This window comes from Poeciliopsis prolifica, unplaced genomic scaffold (assembly GCF_027474105.1).
Source record: "Poeciliopsis prolifica strain line A6 unplaced genomic scaffold, Auburn_PproV2 SCAFFOLD019, whole genome shotgun sequence".
Lineage (NCBI taxonomy): Eukaryota > Metazoa > Chordata > Actinopteri > Cyprinodontiformes > Poeciliidae > Poeciliopsis > Poeciliopsis prolifica.
In genome coordinates this window covers 6,417,942-6,440,700 of record NW_026562394.1, presented here as the reverse complement: position 1 = coordinate 6,440,700, position 22,759 = coordinate 6,417,942, and the positions used below count along the sequence as shown (strand labels likewise).

At 38.7% G+C, this 22,759-nt stretch overlaps 1 protein-coding gene across 1 annotated transcript in view; it reads left to right on the top strand.

Annotated features, from left to right (window-relative positions):
* Positions 1-9,837: 9,837 nt before the first annotated feature.
* Positions 9,838-22,759, top strand: part of fgf11b (fibroblast growth factor 11b) — a 28,291-nt gene continuing 15,369 nt past the window's right edge. The window contains exon 1 of the mRNA XM_055043613.1: positions 9,838-10,803. Within this exon, the coding sequence (XP_054899588.1) occupies positions 10,611-10,803 (193 nt within the window). The 5' untranslated portion in view covers positions 9,838-10,610. The remainder of the gene's footprint in view (positions 10,804-22,759) is intronic.

The window sequence follows — 22,759 nt, the reverse complement described above, 5'->3', positions numbered from 1 at the left end:
GCAGGAGGCTAATTGTCATATGGCAGCAAAATTGTGCTTTTTCATTCAGAGTCAGTTCCATATTTCACTTTTCAAAGCAGAGACGCAAGACTGATGGCGTCAGCCAGAAAGACAGTCTAGAGAACAAGGGGGTTGTTTAAAATGCAAATATAATCACTTACAAAAACATATCTACACCTAAATAACCTTGTTTTCCACATTGAGTCATATTACAACCACAAAGTTTAAACAATTTTCTAAGGATTTTATGACAAAGTAAAGAAATTAATTAAAAGGGTGGTATTCTGCAAAAATGATATTTTTGAGCTTTTCTCTCATAAAAACAAAACATACCTGCAGTGTTACTTTGATTATTTCTTGGATGTTTGAGAAATTTTATAATCTCCCATGGCAACCATTCAGCTGTGCAAAACACGTGGTGGGACTGAGCACCTCCTTCAAGGATGAAGATCCTCCTCTGAGCTGCAGATAAGTTTCCGCTTTCCAGAGCAGCCCTCGTCTGTAAATCCCCAACTCAGCTCCTTCAGACTAGCCAGCAGCAATTAGCAAACACCTGCAGGAAGTGTGCACTGTATGAGCTACATCTCAGTGCAAGGTTGTTAAAGTGTTAACAAAGGAGCAACATTGCAAGTGTTGGAAAGAGCTATATTTTCTTAAAGAGAGAGAGGTTCGGGTTCAAGACATTAAATTACAAAGTCAAATTTCTTTTAAGTGATATTTGATATGTACAGAATTTGTATTATAACTGAAGGTAACAGACACTTGTTTGCACTACAAAGTGATTTTATGTGTCTTAGAAACACTTAATGCTGCACCTATAAGTCTTTTTGGGTATGTCTCCTATCTTTGCAATGACTGAGGTCTTTGCATAGTTAGTTAAACTTTGGCAAAGACTGGATGAGGACCTCTAGTGAACGACAATTCTCAAGATTTATTTTTACCAATTCTCAATCAGATTAAGGTCAAGATGATGACTGGACCATTCTAACAGATCATCATGTTTTGATTTAAGCTGTTCATTGCAGCTCATGCTGCATGTTCAGAGTGGTCGCCTTTTCTGTTCTCAGATCGTCCAAAGACCTCTGACCTGCTCCCCTGTCTCTGGCAAGGAAAATCATCCCCACAGAAGGATGATGCTGCCAGAACCATGTTTCACAGTAGGGATAATATGTTCTTGCTGTGTTCCTTGTGCATCCCACATGATGAAGGTCGACAAGTTCAAATTTGGTCTCATTTAACCAGATCACAATAGTTGGTCACACCGGATTTTATCCAAATGTATCAGAGTAAAGTACAGAACAAAAAATACCCTACAAATGCTCTCCTACTTTTATTTTGAAAAACAAAACAAAACAAATAAACGTGTCTTTTTTACTTTAATTCAGGTTGCTAACGATGACCCTCAGCTTAGCCACGCCACAACAATAATTAGCAACAAATCTTTAGCCAGTGAAAAACAAACTCTGGGATCCCCATGTTCATTTTTCCAGGCTGGGCCATGTGCGAGGCGTGACTTATAGTAAGCTGATAAGAAAGATCTGCATGGTTGGCTCACAAAAGCCCCCAGCAAAAGACTTGACTGCAATATCCATTAATCCACTGCAGTTTCCCACAGATTCAAAAGCTGTCTTGCAGCAGAACTGTGCAACATCAAAGAGAGCGCTCTGTTAAAGAGCAGCAATGAAACGAGGAGCTCACAGCTTTCGACCAAGCTGGAGAGGAGTCTCTGGACTTCACCAATAGACACAATTACAGCTGGTTTGATTCAAGTCACTTATGCATACATGAAATGTGAAAGGTTAAATCAGTTCCTTGCCTCTGCTCCCCTGACTCTCTAATGGTCTCATTAAAGGACTGCAAACGCAACAGTGTTTTTTTTTGTCTTGTAATTAGGGTTTACAATGTAGTAATCTATATTGTTTCATGGTATCCAAAACCAAGCTAAAAAAGTGGATACATGACACTGTGCTGAGTATCATATTTTGTGTATTGTGCTTTATGAGTCAATCAATTGTTATTTAAAAAGGGAAGCAAAATCATCAAGTACTTTTCAGGGTTTTTTTTAAAGGTTTTGTGGCATTAGTGACCTTTATTCAATAACAGCTGAGCAGGAAGAACGAGAGAGAGAGAGAGGGAAAAGAGGGAGAGGAAGGAATCAAACCCAGGACAGCAAGGATTGTAACCTCAAAACAAAGGTTGGTATTGGTAAAATATCTTTAGAATTGGTCTACTATTGAAGCTCTGTGTTTTAGAAGAAAAATATTCATCTAATCCAGAACAATGACACCCTTCACCCCTTTTGCCCTCAGATTACAGATAACGTTGAACTTTCACAACCTATCAATCATCATTCAGACAATGTATCTACGACTGCAGATTCCAATGTGTGTGGCTAACAACTCACAACTTTCACTTCTTTGTCTTGTAGTTTTTCCACCCATTTTTATAATGCAAGTGAAATGTGCTGATTTTATTTGTCTAATTTTTCTTTATTCAGTGGTGTTTTCCTGACCACATTTATTTTGAAGTTCGGAGGTTAATTACAAGCTTAACTTGATGCTTCTAAACATGAAGGCAACAAAAACCTAAGTACTAACTGTTTCCTTGTGGTTAAGGAATAACTTGAAACTACCTTGGCTCATATTCAAATCATTTTCCAGCTCAAAACAAGGCGGCGGTACTTAAGTGGTGAAATCGCTTCGATCCATTGAAGCTGTAGGTTCTACTAATTTGTTCCAGATATCATAAGTCACCTCACTGTCTACACTCAACCTTGTTTTAGAGATCAACAAGATCCTAAAAGGGAAGCAGCCAAATGGCTTCCTGATCATACAACAAACTGTACAAATCCACAGAATTGTAGCGCACTGCAGAGCCAAACTCCCTTGCCTGTAAGAGTTGGGTTGAAATTTGCAGAGAAATTTAATGAGATAGAGATGGTATATTCTTAAGGCATGATTTTTGTTTATCAACTTTGTGTTGAGCACTGGTGAAATTTAACTTTTTCGAGCAATTGCATAGTAAAGTGTAGCGGTCACGAAAACAAACTGAAGTCAGAAAAAAAGCAGACAAGGGACTCGTCAGGTGAGAGGTGCGATTTAAAATCACCAAAAAGAAAACCTTCCAACACTCTATATTCACCAAGGCATCTTATTTAATCCTAGAGGGGGAAAAAAATAGGCAAGCTTAATCTCACAGGTTTAACTGCAAAGACTTCACCTCAAGAACAAATGATGAAAAACTAAGACAAGATTGCACAGGTACAAAACAAATGTAGAAGTACTCGAAACTTGTCTTTACAATTTATGAAAAAGATGCTTTAAGTAAAACTTTTAACAGAAATTGGATGAAAAATACTTTGCCAAAAATAAAACAACATAAAAAAGTATTAGACCCTGTTTCTCATCCCGTCTGAAGCCAGATGTCATATTGGTAAAAACCACTCACTTATTCTACACTTTTGTCCTTGTTCATCTATTTAGGAAAATCTGTAGTTGAAGTTCCCCAAATGTTAAGGTAAACAGGGTTGTGGTATGTAAACGATAGCATGATAGTGAAAGTCTGCCACATTTATCAGCATCTAATTGTTGATAGGCAAATATCAAAATAGGTTACAGAATCAAACGTTCAGCTCGTCTTTGTTGAACTTAGTTTTCATCTGTCTTTCTACATTCTCTTCATCCGTATCATCTCTGAATGAGTTTGCTTTGTGGCTTGGACAAAATATTAGGGATTAGTTTGGCATTGAAGAGCCCAAGCAGGTGGCTCCACATAAGCTTTCCAGTTGGCCTTAAACCATAAGGTCAGTAAAAAAACAAACTAAAAAAACGATCTAAATAGATTAGCAAAACAGTGACAAATAATTATCATTTAATTAACATTTTGCAACATGTGGAAAAAGGCTGAAGAATAAAGGAAAAACATTTATCCGAGTTTTAACATGGTTATCTACTGCCAGTCGGTGCAACAATGAGCCTTGGTCAAGTGTTATACAGTAACAAAAAAAAATGAGAGAGAATCCTCATCCAGTACTGAGTAATGAATAAAACCTAATTATCACAGAGTGATCTGAACAGGGCTTAATAAAAAATGAAACCCAGTAATGCGTTCCACTAAAAACTAATGAGTAACTCGAGCAAGGGTCACGGTCACAGGAAATATTATTTCAAGAAGCCAGCCTTTCTCGCATACAGATTTCGTACGGCCGCATAATAGAGGGAGGATTAACAAAGAATACCTCCTGTCATCTCTGGACAGTATGATGAGCTGAGAGGGGATTGAAGGAGAGAGAGTGATGAAGAAAGGATTGAGGAACAGACAGAACTAGGCCAATTGTTTTAAATGCACAGTTTGGCTTCACAGGCATATTCATCTATCTGTAAACACAGTCGAAAATAGTTCCACTCCAAGTGAAAACTTTACATACATAGCTGATATTTAAGCATCTTGTATCTGCCTGTTCTTTTTTGTCCCTTTAGGTCCAACAATTTGCATTGTTGCAATGTTTTGTAAGTTGGCCAGGCTGAAAAATGATCAGCTTTAGCGTCCATTCTCATTGTGCACGAATGCCTTCGGTTGAGCATTTTAGTGCAACTTAAAGCTGTTGAGAACAAAATGTTTTTACTTGTTTGCTAAAACTGCCACAATGTCTTGACAGTATAACATGAGACAGATAATTGAGCTCCTCTGCCTTCTTCGCAGAAATACGGGAATATATCATGTTCTAAAAACAGTAAGTTTTTCATCATGGATACAATGACATTGTTATACTTTTTTTTTCACTCTGTTCATCATTTACTTTGAAGAAATTCAGTGTTTTCTTTATCACTGGAGTTCAGTTTGTCTCCTTCATTATGACATTTGGCTTATGGCAACAAACTTAAATTTGGCCATTTGTACAGAGGAGGCGTCTTGCTGTTAGATCACATCCCGCACAGCTTGATTGTTAAATGACTCTTAAAATGCAAATGTTTGATTCCATCTGTCAGCGCTGTTCATATGTGTACTGTACACATCTATGTATCTCTGTATTGTAATGCCATAAGTGGGGAAAAAAATGACATGCTTTCTTTGCACTTTTTCATTTTTACTATTCAGTTGATGCCTTCTTTAGGTCCGTCTTTTTACAGACCTTACTTAAAAGTCTATATGACTCTTCTAAACCTTGACAAAATATCCAAGTTGAAATTATGGTCATGAATAGATTTACCAATAGCACATTTCAAAATGGAGTCCACACAGGATGTACCTTTAACATTAAAATTATGTCTGTTTGAGTATTAAACAGATCAAACCTTGTTCAAAATACTACGAAACAGTATTGCTCTGTTTTGCTGTATCTGTTATTGCTATAAAAGAAAAAAAAAACATCCGCATAAAGGAGTCATTTACCTCTGCAATAATTAAACAACATGACTCATTATATCCAAGATGCCTTACTCCAAGCAAATATGTAAAGCTGTTTTTCCATTACATTGCAATCTGATGATTGGACTCTGCAAGTCTTGCTGGGTTCATCTTATTAAGCTGACAGTTTGCCTCCCATATCATTAGGAAGCACAATTTCTTCATCACCACACATTTAGAGATGTGCTCAGGTAAGACATACAGCATCCCTGTATGTGCATCTATTTGTTACATTAAATTACAGTTTTACCCAAAGCGACTTATGATTGAGGATTGTAGGAGCGGGGCGTAGTTATTGCACCAAATGAGCTCGCAACAGCGCTACACTCATTAGCCATGCACACAACATTCTAACCGTGGGCACAAATAAAACGTTCCATGATTTATGCTTTATTTTAGTGGCTGAGGCAACCAGCGAAGTTATCTGATTCGCAGCCGAAATGCTATTCTCACCCACAAGTAATATTGCTGTACAGTATTTTCATGTCACCGTGTCGGTGGTTCGGCTCTCTCAGAAACTTGGCCTAGGAAATAGATAAAATAACTGCCACAAAGTATCAGTAAAGTGGTACTGTGTACCACAGAAAAACCACCAGCGCTGAACCGTAATGTACCATGTAACAGAAAAGTGCCGTAAAGTGTGACAACGTGGACGTGAAATTACAACGATGTGACATTAGAGAGTCTTTACCGCCATATTTCTTTTAGGTGTAGCAACAATTAATCACATAAAATCTTAAAACAATAATTTCCACTTTCTTGAGTATCTGTACATTGACAGGGGTTTCCTTATGGGTAAGCATGTTAAAAACTAATATGCTTACATAAGAGCACCCACCCTCTATTTTTTTTCCAAGCGTTGAATAAAGGTCATGCCCCTTGAACTGTAAATTTACACAATTGTGTGATGATTCATAGAACTTCTGAGTTTAGTTTTCTCTTCTTGAGAAAGAATTCTCTCTTGTATTGAGATTATTTTGTCCTTTGTCATTTGGCTCGCCATGTTTCTTTAATGCATTCTTATGTTAGTCATAGTTTAGATGTTCTTGTGTTAATTTTGCTTTATTTCACTTCATTTGTCTCAGTTCCCTGCTCCTCTCAAAACTTTTCCACGCTCGGTTGTGACACACGCAAGCTCCTGTATTCCTTTCCTCTCGTCACATTTTGTTTAGATGACAAATTAATCAGAAACAACTGCATTTCCTTAGATAACACTTGACCTTTTGGCGTTACATAATCAAAATTGAACTAATTGCCAAACTTTTCTCTCTTTTTTTGTATCTGTGAATCTTGAAAATCAAGTGTTGGTTTAATTTGTTGAGGCAGAAAGAGAAGAATGTGGCAAGTGTTTCTTCCTATAAATACAAGCAGAAACGTTTTCTCATTAGGATTTGGGAATAAAATAATTCTGCATGAATTCTATCTGGTTTATGGTATTTAGTAAAGATAAAGAAAGTCTGTGTTAGGTAACATGGATGACACGGAACAGATTTTACATTATTAAGCCCCTTAAAAGAGGATGTGCTGCTAATACTCTGAGCTTGCAGGGGAAATGGGTTGTTTTTAGCAAAACATCTTCATTTAATCGCCTTTTAATATTAGATGAAGACAATTCATGTAGAGACACACGATGTAATATTAATTTGCTATATTTCTTGCTTTCAAAGTGATGTCAGCTGAATTTTCTCCATTCTGAAGAGACTTATATTATGACTATCCAAAGTTTTGGGATGCCGTAGCACATATCCTGAATGGATCAGTGATCAGATGTGCATTGAGGCAGATTTACATGTCTAATTTTGATCTCAAATCCAATAATTTACACTGTACAGAGTTTGTAGCTGTTACATGTGCTCTGCTCTGCTCTTGATCTTTTGGAAAAGTACAAGACGGTTTCATTCTTAATGTGTTCACTTGCTTTCTGTCGCAAAATTTCATTAGAATGATGGAAACATTTCTTAACCTTGAGATAGTCTGATGCCTGAAGAGTCCCTACTTAGCTTTCGTTTGGTGTAACTTGGCGTGTACTTGCGAGCAGAAACAATCAAGACAGAGAACAACTTTTGGCAATGTGCGTAATGCAATGTCCATTAGGAGATTGATTCTCAACCCAAAGCAGGAAGACAAGTGAGTGACTGGGGGACGGTTGGTCACTGGAGGCAGGGAGGGGTGGAGGCGTCATTAGAAAGGGAGAGAGAGAGAGAAGAAATAATCTTTACTGTTTCCACATCAATACAAATTAAATTCCTTCATCTGCAGCTCCCTTTCTGCTAACCCCACCGTGCCCTCGTCCTCCCAAAGAGATGGAGCATCTGCTGTCACCTGCCAATCAAGTGTTGACAGCCGGCGACCTCATTTGGCATTGTTAGAAACTATTCTGATCGACCTTGTGATTTTAAGTCATGCCCGCTGCTGGTTCTCTTGGAAATTGGCTTGTAAAGGTGATCCCAAGCCACATAAAATGGGATTGATTAGGCCTCCGTTAAGCTGATTTATCAGGTTGTAGTTTAAGGGTTTGGACAAGAAGGAGCACAATTTTTTCCTGTATCAGATTCCATAACGAGGTACTCGCATTTTGTCTAGGACTGCATTTGCTGTTTAATCAAAAGATTTAAGATTTTGCTTGGAATCTTGACTGTGATTGTTTTTATTTAGTTGGTCAGCTATTGTTTGGTGGAAATAAAACATAAAAATGTAAAACCTGTTTGCTTCGGACAGTTAAACAGGGCAACTAAAGATTGGCATAAAAAGATTGTTCAGAAATTGGTTTTAGTGGAAAAGAACAGAAATTGTGTTTATTGTCCCACAAAAGGGGAAACTCAGAGTAACGTTCTCAAATAAATGGAAGTGGTGTAAAACCCATACAATTACAGCTTTTAAGTGAACAGTGTTTTATCGATTTTTACACTTTATTAGCTCGTTGCTCTAACAGGAAAAGATTTACATGTTCAGTTCCAAGTACATTTCACATAAAGATCATTGCTGGCACACCGCTGCCTCACTCCCCCCCCACTGTGTATATAATCAGCAGCTTCTATGTAAATAACAGTCCAATGCAAATAATGTGGCAGCAAGGTTGATTAAATTCTGTTTACATACTGCTTAAGCATACGACTGCTTTGGTGGGTTTTTTTTTTTGTTTGTTTTTAACGTAGTTATTTTATTTTACATCGGTCTTCTTGTATCTTGACACCTGCTAGACTAACTGTTAGCCTGAGCTAGTCTGGATTTATATTTAATCAAAATACCAAGTGGTCTATCTACTGTCGGTAAGACATTCACTGGTTGTGATCTTTAGCAAAATTTGCTTTTAATATCCTGATCTCTTAAATATTGTCAATTAAGCATTATCTACATGCTCTAGTAGTTCTTGCGTAATTGTCTTGTGTACCAAGAATGGACTGCTGTGCTTTCTTGGCCGCCATGTTGCCACTCCTGGCTGGCGTGAGACGGCTTGGGGCACCGTTTTGTTGTTCTGGCGTTTGTGATGGGTCTCAGGTTGAATTTCTGAAGTCATCTATTATGTTTGACCTTGAAGTATTGAGAATTTAACATGAGACCTTCCGTTGCGTTCTGTGTGAATGTTTGTTTTTGAGTGGGTAATTTGCTACTCTCCGGTTGCTCACGTGATCAGGGGGTGATGTGTGTTGAGTTTTTATGTGTGTTTGTTTTTCTTAGCTGTCACACGGGATCTGCCCAAGTTTGTGCTGTTGTCAGTGTTAAGGTAAGTCACCGGTCGATATCAGGAAGCAAAATCACTTGATTTATCCTGACTCTAACTTCAAAATGGGATATGGAGCACAGGGAAGGCTACCATTGTGGGAATAAGGGTCAGAGAATTTAGGATAAACACTAAGTGGAGATGGAGATTGATATCTGTACGATGATACTGCCCTCTGATTCAGGAATGTGTTGGAAAGGTATCGCAGGGTGAAGCTGTTCCTCTTGAGGAGACAGAAAATTGTCACAATCTGCTCCTCTGTCCTCTCCTCCCTCCTTGTGTACACCCCACCCCCTCTGTTTCAGTCTGGCAGTCAAAATGATTTAAGCCTTTTTTCTTTTTTTTCTAAGGGGACATTTCTGTAAAATAACACAATTGTGCTCTTTGCGCTGTTTCCCGTCTTCCTCCCTCATTTTTATCCCTTTTCTAGGCAAGCTCTTTTCCTACACATCACAGCCTCCCCTCATCCTTGCCTCCCCCGTATTTCCCCCATCGACAACACCCCACACCCCTCGTCTCTCTTTCTCTCTCTCTCTTTCTCATGAATGTCACCTCTACTGATGGTGGCTGCCGAAATCCACACACACACACACACACATACTCTTGCAAGCGCTCGCTGACTTTGAATGGGAGGGGGAACAGAGGAGGAGGAGGCGAGGGTGGGGAGGGGGGGATCTGTGAGGGCTGTGGGAAAGGAGCGTGCCATCCGGAGGCAGAAGAGGAGTCTCGTCTGTCTGTGTCCATGTCTCCGCTTTGTTCTGACAAAGACCCCCAGCGTCCCGCCTGCTGCTGTTCTCCCACCTCTGGATTTAAGTCGGCCGGAATACCACCGGGACCATCCGCTCATCATTCCGCGCTGCCACATTCGGATGGGAGGCAAAGTTGGACCTCTGTGGACTGCACGATGGGTGACAAACACTTTGGCTTTTCTTGCGCTTTTCAGAGTTTCCTAGCATCCAGGATGACCTCACTTTTCTTCAGTCGAAGAGTTTTTATATGTAACACAAATTGAGCGCCTTCTCTTTTGCTTTTGTCTGTTTAAAAGTAGGTTAGCTATTTGGGAATATAACATTTTGAACTTGGCTTGTGAGGCACCTCTTGATGTGAAAGATGAGTGGGGAAGAGGGTTAGAGACATGTCTCCGTCTCCCCCCCTTCCAGAAGTCAATTCTAACCTTGTTCTAAAAATGTGACTGTAGTACATTTTTGTGCGCTTCGATACATTTATATTTTTATTATTTTTGTCCTTGACTGGACTCTTTACGGTGGACTACATCTGATTTTACAGATCTTCCCTCTCCAAGGGAACTGTCAAGTTAAACTCTTTGCTGTTAACCCACTTAGTTGCCCAATCTCCCCTTTGGGGGTTTCCTTCAAACATCTGTCCTACTCTAGTTTTCTTGAGGAAACCAAAAAGACAAATCAGCAAAGGGAGCACAGGGAAAGAAGACACCCCCCTCCCAAAGGTGTGAGGGGGGCAGAAGATGGCAGCTCTCGCCAGCTCTCTCATCAGACAGAAACGGGCAGTAAAGGACGACCAAGCCAACCGACCGGTCGCCAACAAGCGCAAGCCCTGTCCCAAGAGCAACAAGTCCTTGTGCCAGAAGCAGATTCTGGTGTTGATATCAAAGGTTCGGCTCTGCGGGGGTCGGAAAAGTCGAAATGAGAAAAGACCAGGTGAGTTACTCATGTATTTCTCGTCTTTCTTGTTAACTGCATTTTAAATTTGGAGATGGAGTTTTTAAAGTTCCTTTAAAAACCGTAGTTAATTGATTTGCCTGTTGTGGTGTCATGGTTTCCCTAGTTTAAAAAGAGCTCTTATGCATACAGGAATGATCTTCAGCCAATCAAAGGCCATTGCGCCATTAAAATCCCCATAACTCATTTGTGTTGTTACAGCACCACAACAGACTTATCCATGTGACATAAAATCATAAAATGATATAATGTGGCAGCCATTTCTCTCAGTAAAAGCAAGCCGCTTCCCTATTAGACGAACTCAGAAATCCATGGCTTTCAGAAAAAAAAAAAACTGTCTGTTTACATAATCATACCAGATGTTTGGCTGGCATTGCAGTGCCAACAGAGGCGGGGTAGGGTGGGGTGGCGGCGAAGGCGGAGGCGGGGAGCGGACATGTGGACATGAATCAAATGCCTCTAAGCTCTACACAGAGTCACTGCATTATAATTATGCTTCCATGAAAACATAAACATTTCCTCGGATGTCCCGTTCTCTGAGTTAGCTGCTGGGGTTATGTGAGGTGCATTAGCTTTTTAAGGGTACAGCTATACTGAGAGATCCTTGGAGTGGATTTAGATTCCCAATTGTGCATGGGATAAAGGATGAAAAATGGTTCAGTGCAATACGCTGCAGCTATAGCTCATGTGTCTATTTTCTGTCTATGTAAATTGCATTTGAAGTTTATTTTTGAAAGAAAAGACTCCAGAGAAGACTCCTAGGCTGCATTCAGAAATGCTGTTGAATTAAAATCCTGATGACTTTTCACAAATATATTTTATCATGTAATATCGAACCTTATTATTGGCATAATTAATGATTCGTTACCAAATTTTTGCAAGTTCTCAAAAATGTGTCATGAACTGATTTAGTGGACTACGTTTCAGGAAGTTTCATTGTCTTTTTTTTTAATATGAATGTATAAATACTTAATAGGTAACAGAGCCAATAAAAGACAATTCCATGTTAAATTAACAAATGATGCTGCTGCCACTCATCCTTTCCTCATGTGTCATCTCCACTTGCGCTGACATGTATACATAATGACCGTCACATCCTCCGTTTGTGGGTTCAGCTTTGAAAAGTGTAAAACTTGCATCGGGCAAGAGACACTGGTGCTAAAATTGATAAACAGAGCGTCACATTTAATTTAGTGCACAGTCCTATTTTGTAAAAATCAAGGAATCTTTGACACTATGTCTTTCCACAATTTCTTCAAATCAACCTGGGTCTTTTCCTCTGCTCTCTTTCCTACAGGTCGTCCACATGTTTGTGTACCTGATTGACTTATTTAATGTTAGAAAACATTAAATACTTATTATTTCACTGATGAACAGTTTATGTGTTATTATTTTTACCAAGAGTACCAGGTAGAGCACGGCACCTGGTTAACTTCTAATGGAACGTAAATTAATGAAAGAACGCTAAAGTGAAATCAGGTTAAGGGATATTTTGTTGCTGCACAAGCTTCTTCTGAGAGTGGAAATATGGTAATGTATTCTCTTACGCAACAAGCAGCTACAGAGTTGTAGTTGTTTGCTGTAGTTGTAATGTAGTTACAGAGTCGTACATTTTAAGTAGCAGAGTTTAACCTGTCATATTAGTGTCCCATCAGAAATGTGCTCTCCTGATGTTTAAAAGAAGAAGAAGAAAAAAAATCTCCCTCATATTTACTACTCCCATAAAGCAACAGGCTTCCACAACTGTAAGGACGGCCATGAAACCTGCTGCAAGCCTAACACAAATCTGTGATGGAACGAGATCAGTGCCAAAGCACAACGCCGGCCTTATTTCAGATGCTTCTGTCCTTCTCGTCAACCTCCACCAGAGGACCGGTGCGATCGCCGTACTTTAAGAAAGGGCCCTTTGAAGGCTATACATACAAAATGTATAGCAATTTATCAATAACCCACTTCTTGATTTGCTCAAGGCGGACTCTGGCTCGAATTGGGCGGGCGTATCGGACTATAACGTCTGCGTCGACACCACCGCTTTGTTTTGACGCGGATTATTTACATAAAAATGTTTGCAGAGACTGCTGAAACGCCTTGCATCGTCAAAACCTCAAAAGGGCAACAAAAACTGTTAGCTGAGTCATTACAAAACCAGAGCATGCAAACATTGTGCTAACCTAGACATCTTGCAGCTGTTTGGCATGGAGAGGTGCAGTAGTATGTCGTAGGAGTAAGCATCCGAGGGACCAGTCGAGTGTTGGAACACAAACGTAGGCCCCGGCTGGCGGACAGCAGACCGGGTTACAAGGAGACATCCAGCACAGGATAGGATTAAGCTGACCCCAAGAGATCAGGCCGGCAAACTCGCTTACTCAACAACACCTGATCAGACAATGCAGTGTTATGTAGCTTCCCATCAGAACTTTACTGACTGTGGCAGGGGTCAGGGATATAGAATGGGTGCAGAGGGGGGGAAATACACAAATCTCTGTGGGGTAAATATGAGACAAAGGAGAAAATTAGTGATTTACTGGTTTTTAGAGGAATCCTCATCCAATAAAAGTGCAGGTGGCTTTCAAGGCACATGAGACAAATAAAGAGCTCAGCCAAATCACTCGAAAGTGAACTGCAAAAGTGAAAATACTCTGACCTTTTTTCACTTGCAGGTCATGTCTTGCAGCAACAAACATATGCATGTTTTATGGTGACATTTTACAATAAACTAAGCCAAAATGGCACGGAACATTGAAGTGGTAGTGTAATGAATCATGGCTTTTGATTTTTGCTAACAGAATGAAGATTTTAAGAATGTGTTGAGCATTTTTACACATCCCACCGGAAATACTTCATACAACAATATTACCCCATCAGCATTTAGGAGTACGTAGCTACCACTGTTACACTTCTTAAAACTGAAATTTTTTTTTCTTCTTCTCCACAAAAGTGCAGCGTGAACATATAAGTTCAAGAACCACAGCTTGTTCTGAGAACTTGGAAATGAGATTGAATTAGTTCCTAAAGCTAAAGCTATTCTTGCATGTTCAAACAACCAAATAAAACACTAGTTTAAATAATAAAAAAAAAAAAAAAAAAAAAATCAAAAATCATTTTTTTATGTCTAAAAACTGAAAGCATTTGGAATTCTCATTCCGCGTTACAATAGTGGTCATACATAGATTGTACAAAGCACTGTAGCTGTATTATGATGTTTTTTGTAACAATTCACATTATTGTTTGACTGTAGCGCAGCCTGATAGAATATTATTATAAGCTTTAATATTTCTCTTCTTTCTCTGTTTGCAAGTTTTTGCATTTCTTTAGCCTCAATGAAGCTAAACTGCCTCTTTGCAGCTAGTGTTCATCAAACTTGAAGAAGCATTTAACATTGAGACAAATAAAAGATTAGCTCTTGATTACTGTTGAACTCATGCCACCTGCTTCTTAGGATTTTTCAGCTTTAAACAACCCTTAGCTCACCATTGGGATCCAAGCTGTCAGGACACAGATGGTGTGGTTGCAGCTGTTTATGGCGAAAAGCAGATGATGTAGCTTATCTACAAATTGTTTGCCTGAGATACACCGATCAGATTAAATTCCCACTGAAACCTAAAGTTAATTTAATCCTTCGGTGTTCTGTTGCATAAGAAAAGACAAAAAAAAATATAAAATAAAAAAAGAAACATAAGCGATGAACAGAATTCTCCGTGTGGTTTAAAAAATTTTTTAATGCACAACTGTTTATCTACGGTTTTCTCACGTGGGAGCGGAAAAGGGAGTCCGATTTCTGGAGTTGATCTGTGATTTATTTTTTTTGTTTTTTTTCATCAAAATAATCCCTGTTGACTAAAATACATTCCAATCAAAGCAATAGGGGGATGAGAGATGTGCATAAAATGAATACCGTGTTGTTTTGTTATCCTCCCGAAGGTCCTACCTTAACCTCCCACACACACACGCTAAATGAGATATGTGGTTTCTTTCATTAGGGCTGACAAAGTTAGATTAAATTTATCTCCAACATGAGGGTGAGAGAGAGGGAGGATAGAGAACCTCTGTTGGGGTAATGATGAGAGGAGAAAGAAGGGAAGGCACAGGAAGTATTTAGGTGAAAATATATATGGAAAAAATACATCCTTAAGTTGTTATAACATCAGTAATTACTTTGATTGAAAAGTGTGAAAAGGGTACTTTTTTCAATTGGAATGAAAAGGTAAAAAGAAACATTTATTTCCACTTGATTTTTAAATTTGTGTCTGCTAATAAGCCTGGGAAGAGAGACCATTTCTGACCAAGTTAGTCAATCTTCAAAGTGGTGCGGCAAAATTTTATGTCACAAGGCCGCATTAAATCATTGTGGTATGCTAAAACAAAACGATGATTCTAGTCAATCTGAAGTTTCAGCAAGCATCATCCAGTTAGTTTCAGCATGTGACTTCAACCAGTGAATGAGTGAATGTACTTTATTAGTCCCAGAGGGAAATTCACAAATTCTTAAAATGGATAATATATTTATGGAAGGAATAACAATCAGATGAACATATAACACAGTGTTCAGATGAGTGACATAGGATCCAGAATAGCATAATAATACATAATAATAATACATGATTAAAATACCACTGTCGATAGAAGAGGCTGCACCGAACAAAAATAAACAGTCAACTCGTCTTCTCAGGTTGCTGCTTTTAACTTATTGGACTTATTTTGTGTTTCTCCTCCAGTGACAAGTTGCCCCAACTTGTTGTCAGTGATGGTTTTCATACTTTTTTTTAGATTGAGTGACTAAATCGAAGCAAATACAAGTCCTCCTGAGTCCTTTGTGGTTTGTTAGCATGTTGAGTTCGCTGCTGTGATCGTCACACTTTTTGACAGAGGTTCGAAGCCCTTAGCACTGCTGATGATGCTCCTATTTGTTTGTTCTGCATGCATTAAAGGGCCTATTTGTGTCCTTGCTGGAGGCTCCGCGGAACAAGGGATGTGTGAGGGTAGCGGCATGGCGGGCAGGTTCTTGTGTTTTTATGATATGCATTTATGTGGAGAAAAAAAAAAGAAAAAAAGATTTCAAAGCAAACACATAAAGTCTGCGCAATGATTTTTAGAGATGCACCAGTCACAAGTTCTGTGTTTGTAAAGCTCTGACATGCTGGTGTGGTTTTCAACTCAGTCCAATTACTGTCAAAGAGCTATTAAATTATTAGAAATACATTATTGTTTATGTTAAGTTTGAAGCATGTATGAGGGAACAGAAGTAGTAAAAGAGGGTGTAATTCTTTCTAAAATAAGAAAAAAAAACTAATTGATATTTGAATGTAGATTTAGAAAAGTACATTAATGTCAGCTAACACAGTTAGTGCAGTAATTAGCATTACTAAAGTATTGATGCCCATGTGTATGTTTTAGCAAATATTGATGCTGATGTCACCTGTGAGCTTTCCAAAATACAATCATTTCCAAATACACCAAATTCAATGATTGAGTTTTAAAGCTCAACAAGATTATAGATAGAAGCCTTCCTGTAACATTTAGCCTTCCTGTTATCCGCTAAATATCTATCCCTGTTTCACTCTCTTAATGAACCACAGACATGTCTCTTTCCTCCACAACATTCAGCACAGAGGAATGTTGTCAGCCTGACCAGCTAACTCTCATTGTGGTCATGAAAAAAAACCCAGTATATATATACCAGTTTTTAACTGGTTGGACATCCAGTTAGCACAAATCAAGCAGAAAATTTGTCTAATTTCTTTCACCGACAAATTTCCTCCTCGCATCTCTAACAATTTTCGCCAAGTTTAATTTAAAAGTCTGCTGCAGCGCCTGTCGGAGCACATTGCTAGCCGTCACCGATATGGTCTTGTCACAATGCTAATGAAGCGCATATGTGATTATTGAATGTGTGTCAGGGAGTCAGTGCGAGTCCTTTTTGCTCCCGTCTGTGTTTGACATGCTCTTGTCAGCAGCATTAATAAGCTGCAGTAACTCCGGCCCAAGTTTGAGAATGGCTCCCACCGTCACGTTAAATGATTCAAGAGGCCTTGAATTCATATTAGGAGGTCATTCTTGAAGCTACTACCCAATTCATTCGTATTCTTTTTTTAACCTCGCCGCACCCCGTTGGCTCTCTTCTTCTTCCTCGTCTTCTTTTTCTACCTGCATCATTCTTCTGCACTTCCTTTAAAGCTTGTCACGCTGTGTGTCTTTATGGCACTCTGGCACTCCATCATTGCCCTTTACCCTTCCTCCTCCCTGCCCTTGCCTCTTTTATTGCTGGACAAACACAGAGCGTTCCTCAAAGATGTTTGCTAGCTTCGCTCCATCTCCCCATAAGGTTGATAATTAACGGCAGCACAGAAGAGCTTGTGGCCCAGTTTAGGAAAGAGAAAAAAGAGAGAGAGAGGAAAAGAGAGAGAGAAATCAGATCCTCACTTTATTTGACACAGAATCAAACATGACACGAGAGACGCACTCCTTTTCTTGCAGCATGCAGGACAAACGAACATATGTGCACACGTGCACCCGATCAAGCTGCCTGCAGCTAAAACAGAGGCAACCGTCAGAGCACAAAGGGAGAGTCAGGGGAGTCCTGACTGCACAAATCGAGGAAAACCCCTGTTGTTTGGTTCGGTCAAAGTGAGAGAAGAAGAAATGCCCTTGGCTGCTCAGTCATGCAGCTTCCCCCCCACCCTCCGCTCCTTGTAATTACCTCCAGCTTTTAACAGGAGGAGCTCAGTTACAGAAAGAAAACAAAATAAAAAAAAACAGTGCTTGAATCAAGTAAGATATATACCTTAGGGAAACGACAACCAGCGGTAAAGACTGCTGCTTATTTTTACCGGCGCAATTACATTGCAGAGAAGGGGTCTGAGTGTCCTTGATGGCAGCCGTGAGCCACGCTGCGATTAGATCGGGTTCTTATGTGCTCTGACCTCATTTAAACAGAGACACACATAATTGCTGTGTGAAAGGGTCATACTGGGAGGCGAGGCACCGTCCCCCCACCCCGGGTGATTTTCAAGATGATCGTTAATGCCAAATGTAAATTGCATGAGGGGGGCATCCCTTTGTAAACCTTGTTGGAGGGATAAGAGGCACTCACAATTTAATAAGCAAAACACACTCGTTAAATATGATCTGCTGTGTTTAACTAAACCTAATTCCTTCAGTGTTTATGTCAGTGAGAAATGAAATGACATTAATGATAGTATGTTCCCCCTTGCTGATTTTTATTAGTTGTTAATAACAAAGATACCTGGAGTGAATGCCCAAACCTAGTAACAGGTGTTTACAGTTAACTAACGATGTGTTTCGTTTTTTTTTTTTTTTTCTGTTCCCACGCATATTTGAATCTTACATTGACTAGGCCGCTCTGAAATGTTCATTTTTTTCTATTTTGATGTTTCAAGGACATGCATGTGTACTCGGATCTCTTTTACCAATATGTGCTTGAGTTTAAGACCACAGACTGATGACCAGCCTTGATACCGAAATTCCTTTCATTACGAGTCAGGTGCTGAAAAAGCAAAGCAGCCCAACATCATCACATGACCTCGTTTGACTATCATTTTGATCAACGTTTTTTGAAAATCATCAAGATGACTTTTGGCAAATGTGAGACGGGTCTTTGTGTTTAGCTGAAGTTTGGGCCTATTTGACCAGGTTTTGCTTTCTTCTTTTTATGTTATGAATATTGCCCCTAACTGGAGCATGTGTAAAGATTTAAGTTATTTAGTTTTGTGACGTCCAGGCATCAGATTCCCCACCCTTCCATGTTTTCTCCATTTGTGGACAATGGCTCTTAGCATAATTTGTTGGAATCTCAAAGCCCTAGAAATAACTTAGGAAACCTTTTCACAACAATAAATAGTAAAAACTTTGTTTCTTATTTGTTGTTGTGCTTCTTTAGGTTGGATGATGTTGCTTTTAGCCTACTTCATGTTGCTGGATAGGTTCTATTTAAGTGATTTTTTTTCATTCTGCAATGCAGGCTAGAGAAACTCAAATCAGGTGTGGTTAATAAAGGGTGATTTTTGATTTAATAAAGGAAACAATTTATTTTACTTAGGGTCAAGATGGGTTTTTTTAACTGTTAAATGAAATCATAACAGAAAACAACACCTGCATTCACTTAAGTTATTTTCCACCTATATTAAAATTTATTTTGATTCCGTGAAATACTAAAACATGGCAAAAAAGTAAAACAGAATGAATTTATGAAAAGAAATTTCTTTCTTAAATATTAGCATTGAGGCTAGTTAAATATTGGATGATGTTACAATATTTCAAGATGATCGTTAATGCCAAATGTAAATTGCATGAGGGGGGCATCCCTTTGTAAACCTTGTTGGAGGGATAAGAGGCACTCACAATTTAATAAGCAAAACACACTCGTTAAATATTGTAACATCATCCAACCTAAAGAAGCACAACAACAAATAAAAGTAAAACAGAATGAATTTATGAAAAGAAATTTCTTTCTTAAATATTAGCATTGAGGCTAGTTAAATATTGCGTGTAGTGGATATCTACAAGACATAAGAACAAATATCAATTTTATTATCATGATGTGAAATGATATTTCCTGTACAACCCATACCGCTTATAGGAATCGCATCACTTCCTGCACGACACCCCGAACATTTCTGCTTGTAAGCTGCAAATCCCATTTTCCCTCGTGTGGGAAGAGGTCACTTGGATGCGAGCCGCTGATGAGTCAACATGTTGTCGGAAGCGGCGACAACACCTGCGTGCAAATGCACATAAACAGACGTTGAGCTCTTTGACCCACTCTCCGCTGACCTGGATCAGTGGATGTTTTCTGTCACTCAAGCCCACACACACGTGTTCCTGAAGTGATTTACCTCTCTAAGGTAGATAAAGTGCACACACATTGTGTATCTGGCAAACATGTGTTTTCCTAAAAAAATAAACCACAGTGTTGTGTGTTTATGAAGGGAATGACAAGCAGATGAAAGTATATAACCTAGGGCTCAGTCGGGTAACATCTGGAGGCTCCAGAAAAACCTATTTTTAGAAGTAACTAAACCTTACTTCATGCTAGCCAAGTAGTTTCATTGCACTAAAACAAGTAGAAAGTGATGCAAGTGTTTCATAAAGCAAATCATAACTTAGGTGCAGTCAGGTATACAGATCCTGACATGTTCTATTGCATTTATATATTGATTAGATTTTGACCCAAACTGGATTAATGACTGTTCTAATCTCTTATTAAGCTGATAGTTTTTCTTCTTCTTCTCCTAAAAGGACTTAAACTTTAAGTAAACTTAACTATTTTGCAAATAGTTACTTTTTAAAATACTGTCATTCATTGATGCAAATTTCTACTATCTAACGACATGATAGTGATGTTTATGTAAAAGACGATGCATTTATGATGTATTATCGTAAGTCTAAACGCACAATCCTATTCCCTTCAGTAAAAAGTAATACAACTGTATATATAACTTTATGTAGTACTTTTTTTAACATGATCTGATATACAGTGTACCTCTGGTACTCTCACAGGCTTGAAACCTCTAGCGGATAGCTAATAATTGGGAAAACATACCCCTTTTTCCCCCTTTAAAAATGCTTATAACTGCCTATTTTGGTAATTCAAACATCAAATATACCAGGATATTTTTTAAAATACACAGTGGGTGGCATCTTAGCACTTCCACAGAAAGAATTGGCACTGTGCCATAGAGCAATGTGTCAAGTTGCATTGCGCATAAATATATGAGGCTCCTAACTACAATTTCCTTTCAAATATGTAAGAACAAATGAATGGTGGATCATTTTTGTAAACGTTTAAATTGCTTAAAGCTGAGATGGAAAATGAATTCACATGCTGCTACTGCATAAAGAAATACAAGTAAGAAAAACAAATAATATTTAAAAAAATTCCAATAACTTTAAATATCCCCAATGAATTCACAATCTTAGTTATCACATTAAATTGGCAATGCTGATGCAAGCGTGTGCAAGTGGTTCTGTTCCATTGTAAGTAAATGAGATAGAGTCGGGTAACTTAAAAAATAATAAATAATTGGAGTTGATGAAAACTCCCGAGTCTTAATAATTGTGGGTATACCTCGTTCTGTTTAGCTGCATTTTGGAGGTTTGAATTAAATCAACAGAAATGTTAGATGCTCCATTTGAAACATCAAACATTCACCACCTTTTCAAACATACTAAAGCCACCACATGGGTCCTTTACGAAATCATAGCAAACTCCATGTGCAGGCCCTCATGATGCAAAACCAGGGCTTTTTGCTCATGCAAACAACTCTGTGTGTCTGCTAATCCAGGCAGAGTTAGACTGCTGTCAGAGCGTGTCACTATCTGACAGTTTGCTCCTTAAGTGCGCATAATGAGGAAAACAAGTCGACTTGCTGAATAATTTGTGTTCTCTCTGCTCTCTGGTTGGTCACAAACCTTCGAGTTTGGAATGTTCTGCTTCGAGATTAACTCAGGCAATTAAGTTTACATCCAGCAGAGAGGGCTGCCCAGCAATAGAGTCTTCGCTCCCGGAAGACAGAGAGTTGGATCTGACTTGCATTTTCAGAAATGTGACATTTTCATTTTTATTTAGCTTTTTTTTTTTTTTTTTTTTTGTGACGAAGCAACACCTGGAACTAAAAAAGTCTAACAAATCAAGCATTGTGATTATGAACTTTTCTCTAGACACTATGAAAAATGAGTTTGAAAAGGTAGAAGAGTCAAGAGTCTGTGAAATATGCGACACATCTGCTGTTTAATAAAGTGTACAAATATCAGACTATATTAAAGAGTAACAAATTAAAATAACCAGTGGAAATAACTTAAGTTTGAACTTCATTGCAAATGTATTTTCTTAGTTTTCTATTTTTAAGAAATTTCCAAAAATCTCAAAAACCTTTCTCACACATTGTCGTAGTAAAGTAATTTGTGTGTAGAATTCTGAGGAAAGAGATTCATTTAATTCAGTTTGTAATGAACATCAATTATATTTTTTTAATCTTTTTCTTCTTACAACTTTTCCATAAAGTTGCAAGATTTTCACCATAATTGTAATGGATAAGGATAATAAGTAATGACTTATTGTTATCCTGATGACTAATTTTCCCACCCGAGCTGTTGATCTTGGCAGCTCCTCCTTACCGTTGGCATATTGGCTCTTTCCCCATCTAGGTGGGTTCAGAGAACAAAACCTGAGTTTTTCAATGCTTAGGCTGTTGTTTCATAACCTGACCCTGATGTATACCTTTTTAAATAATTTCCACATATTACCCTGTCATTATATGATAATGAGTTTTTAATTGGCTTCCACAGACATGAACTATGCTGTTAGGGAAGACCTGTCCGGTTCAGGGAAACCCTTTTGGTTTATTACCTTTGATGCAATGTACTGAAGGCTTGATTACAAACTGTCAACTACATTTCTTACTAAAGTTTAACAGTCTATGCTTGCTCTCTCTCTCTCTGGCCCATCTGCTCCCGTCTCTCCGCCCCTGATCCTCCCATTCCTCTTTCCGTCTCACTCTATCATCTCTCTCGCTCGCCTCTTCGGGGACGAGCAATGACAGGCTTGCGTGGTCTAATTGGATGATGTATTATGTTATTAGGTGAGATGAAAAAGAACATAACTCAAAGGTTATTAATTCAAAAAAAAGAAGAAAAAAAATAACACCAGTCTGACCAAGGCAGTGAAAAAATTAGGGACAATGCTTTTTTTTTTTTTTTTTTTCGACATGCACCTTCGAAAGAGAGATGATGTGTGGGAGCTGCGAGAAAAAAACAATGAGAGTAGGTCACACTTTCACTGATGTTTCAACCCTGGCACAGTTCCTCTGAGAAATAGTGCTACAGATCCCATCATTTCCTCCCCTGCCACTCTTCTCCACTCTTCCTCCCTGTGCTAATCCAAGGAAGACTGGTAGATTGAGCAGTGCCCTGTAGGTAT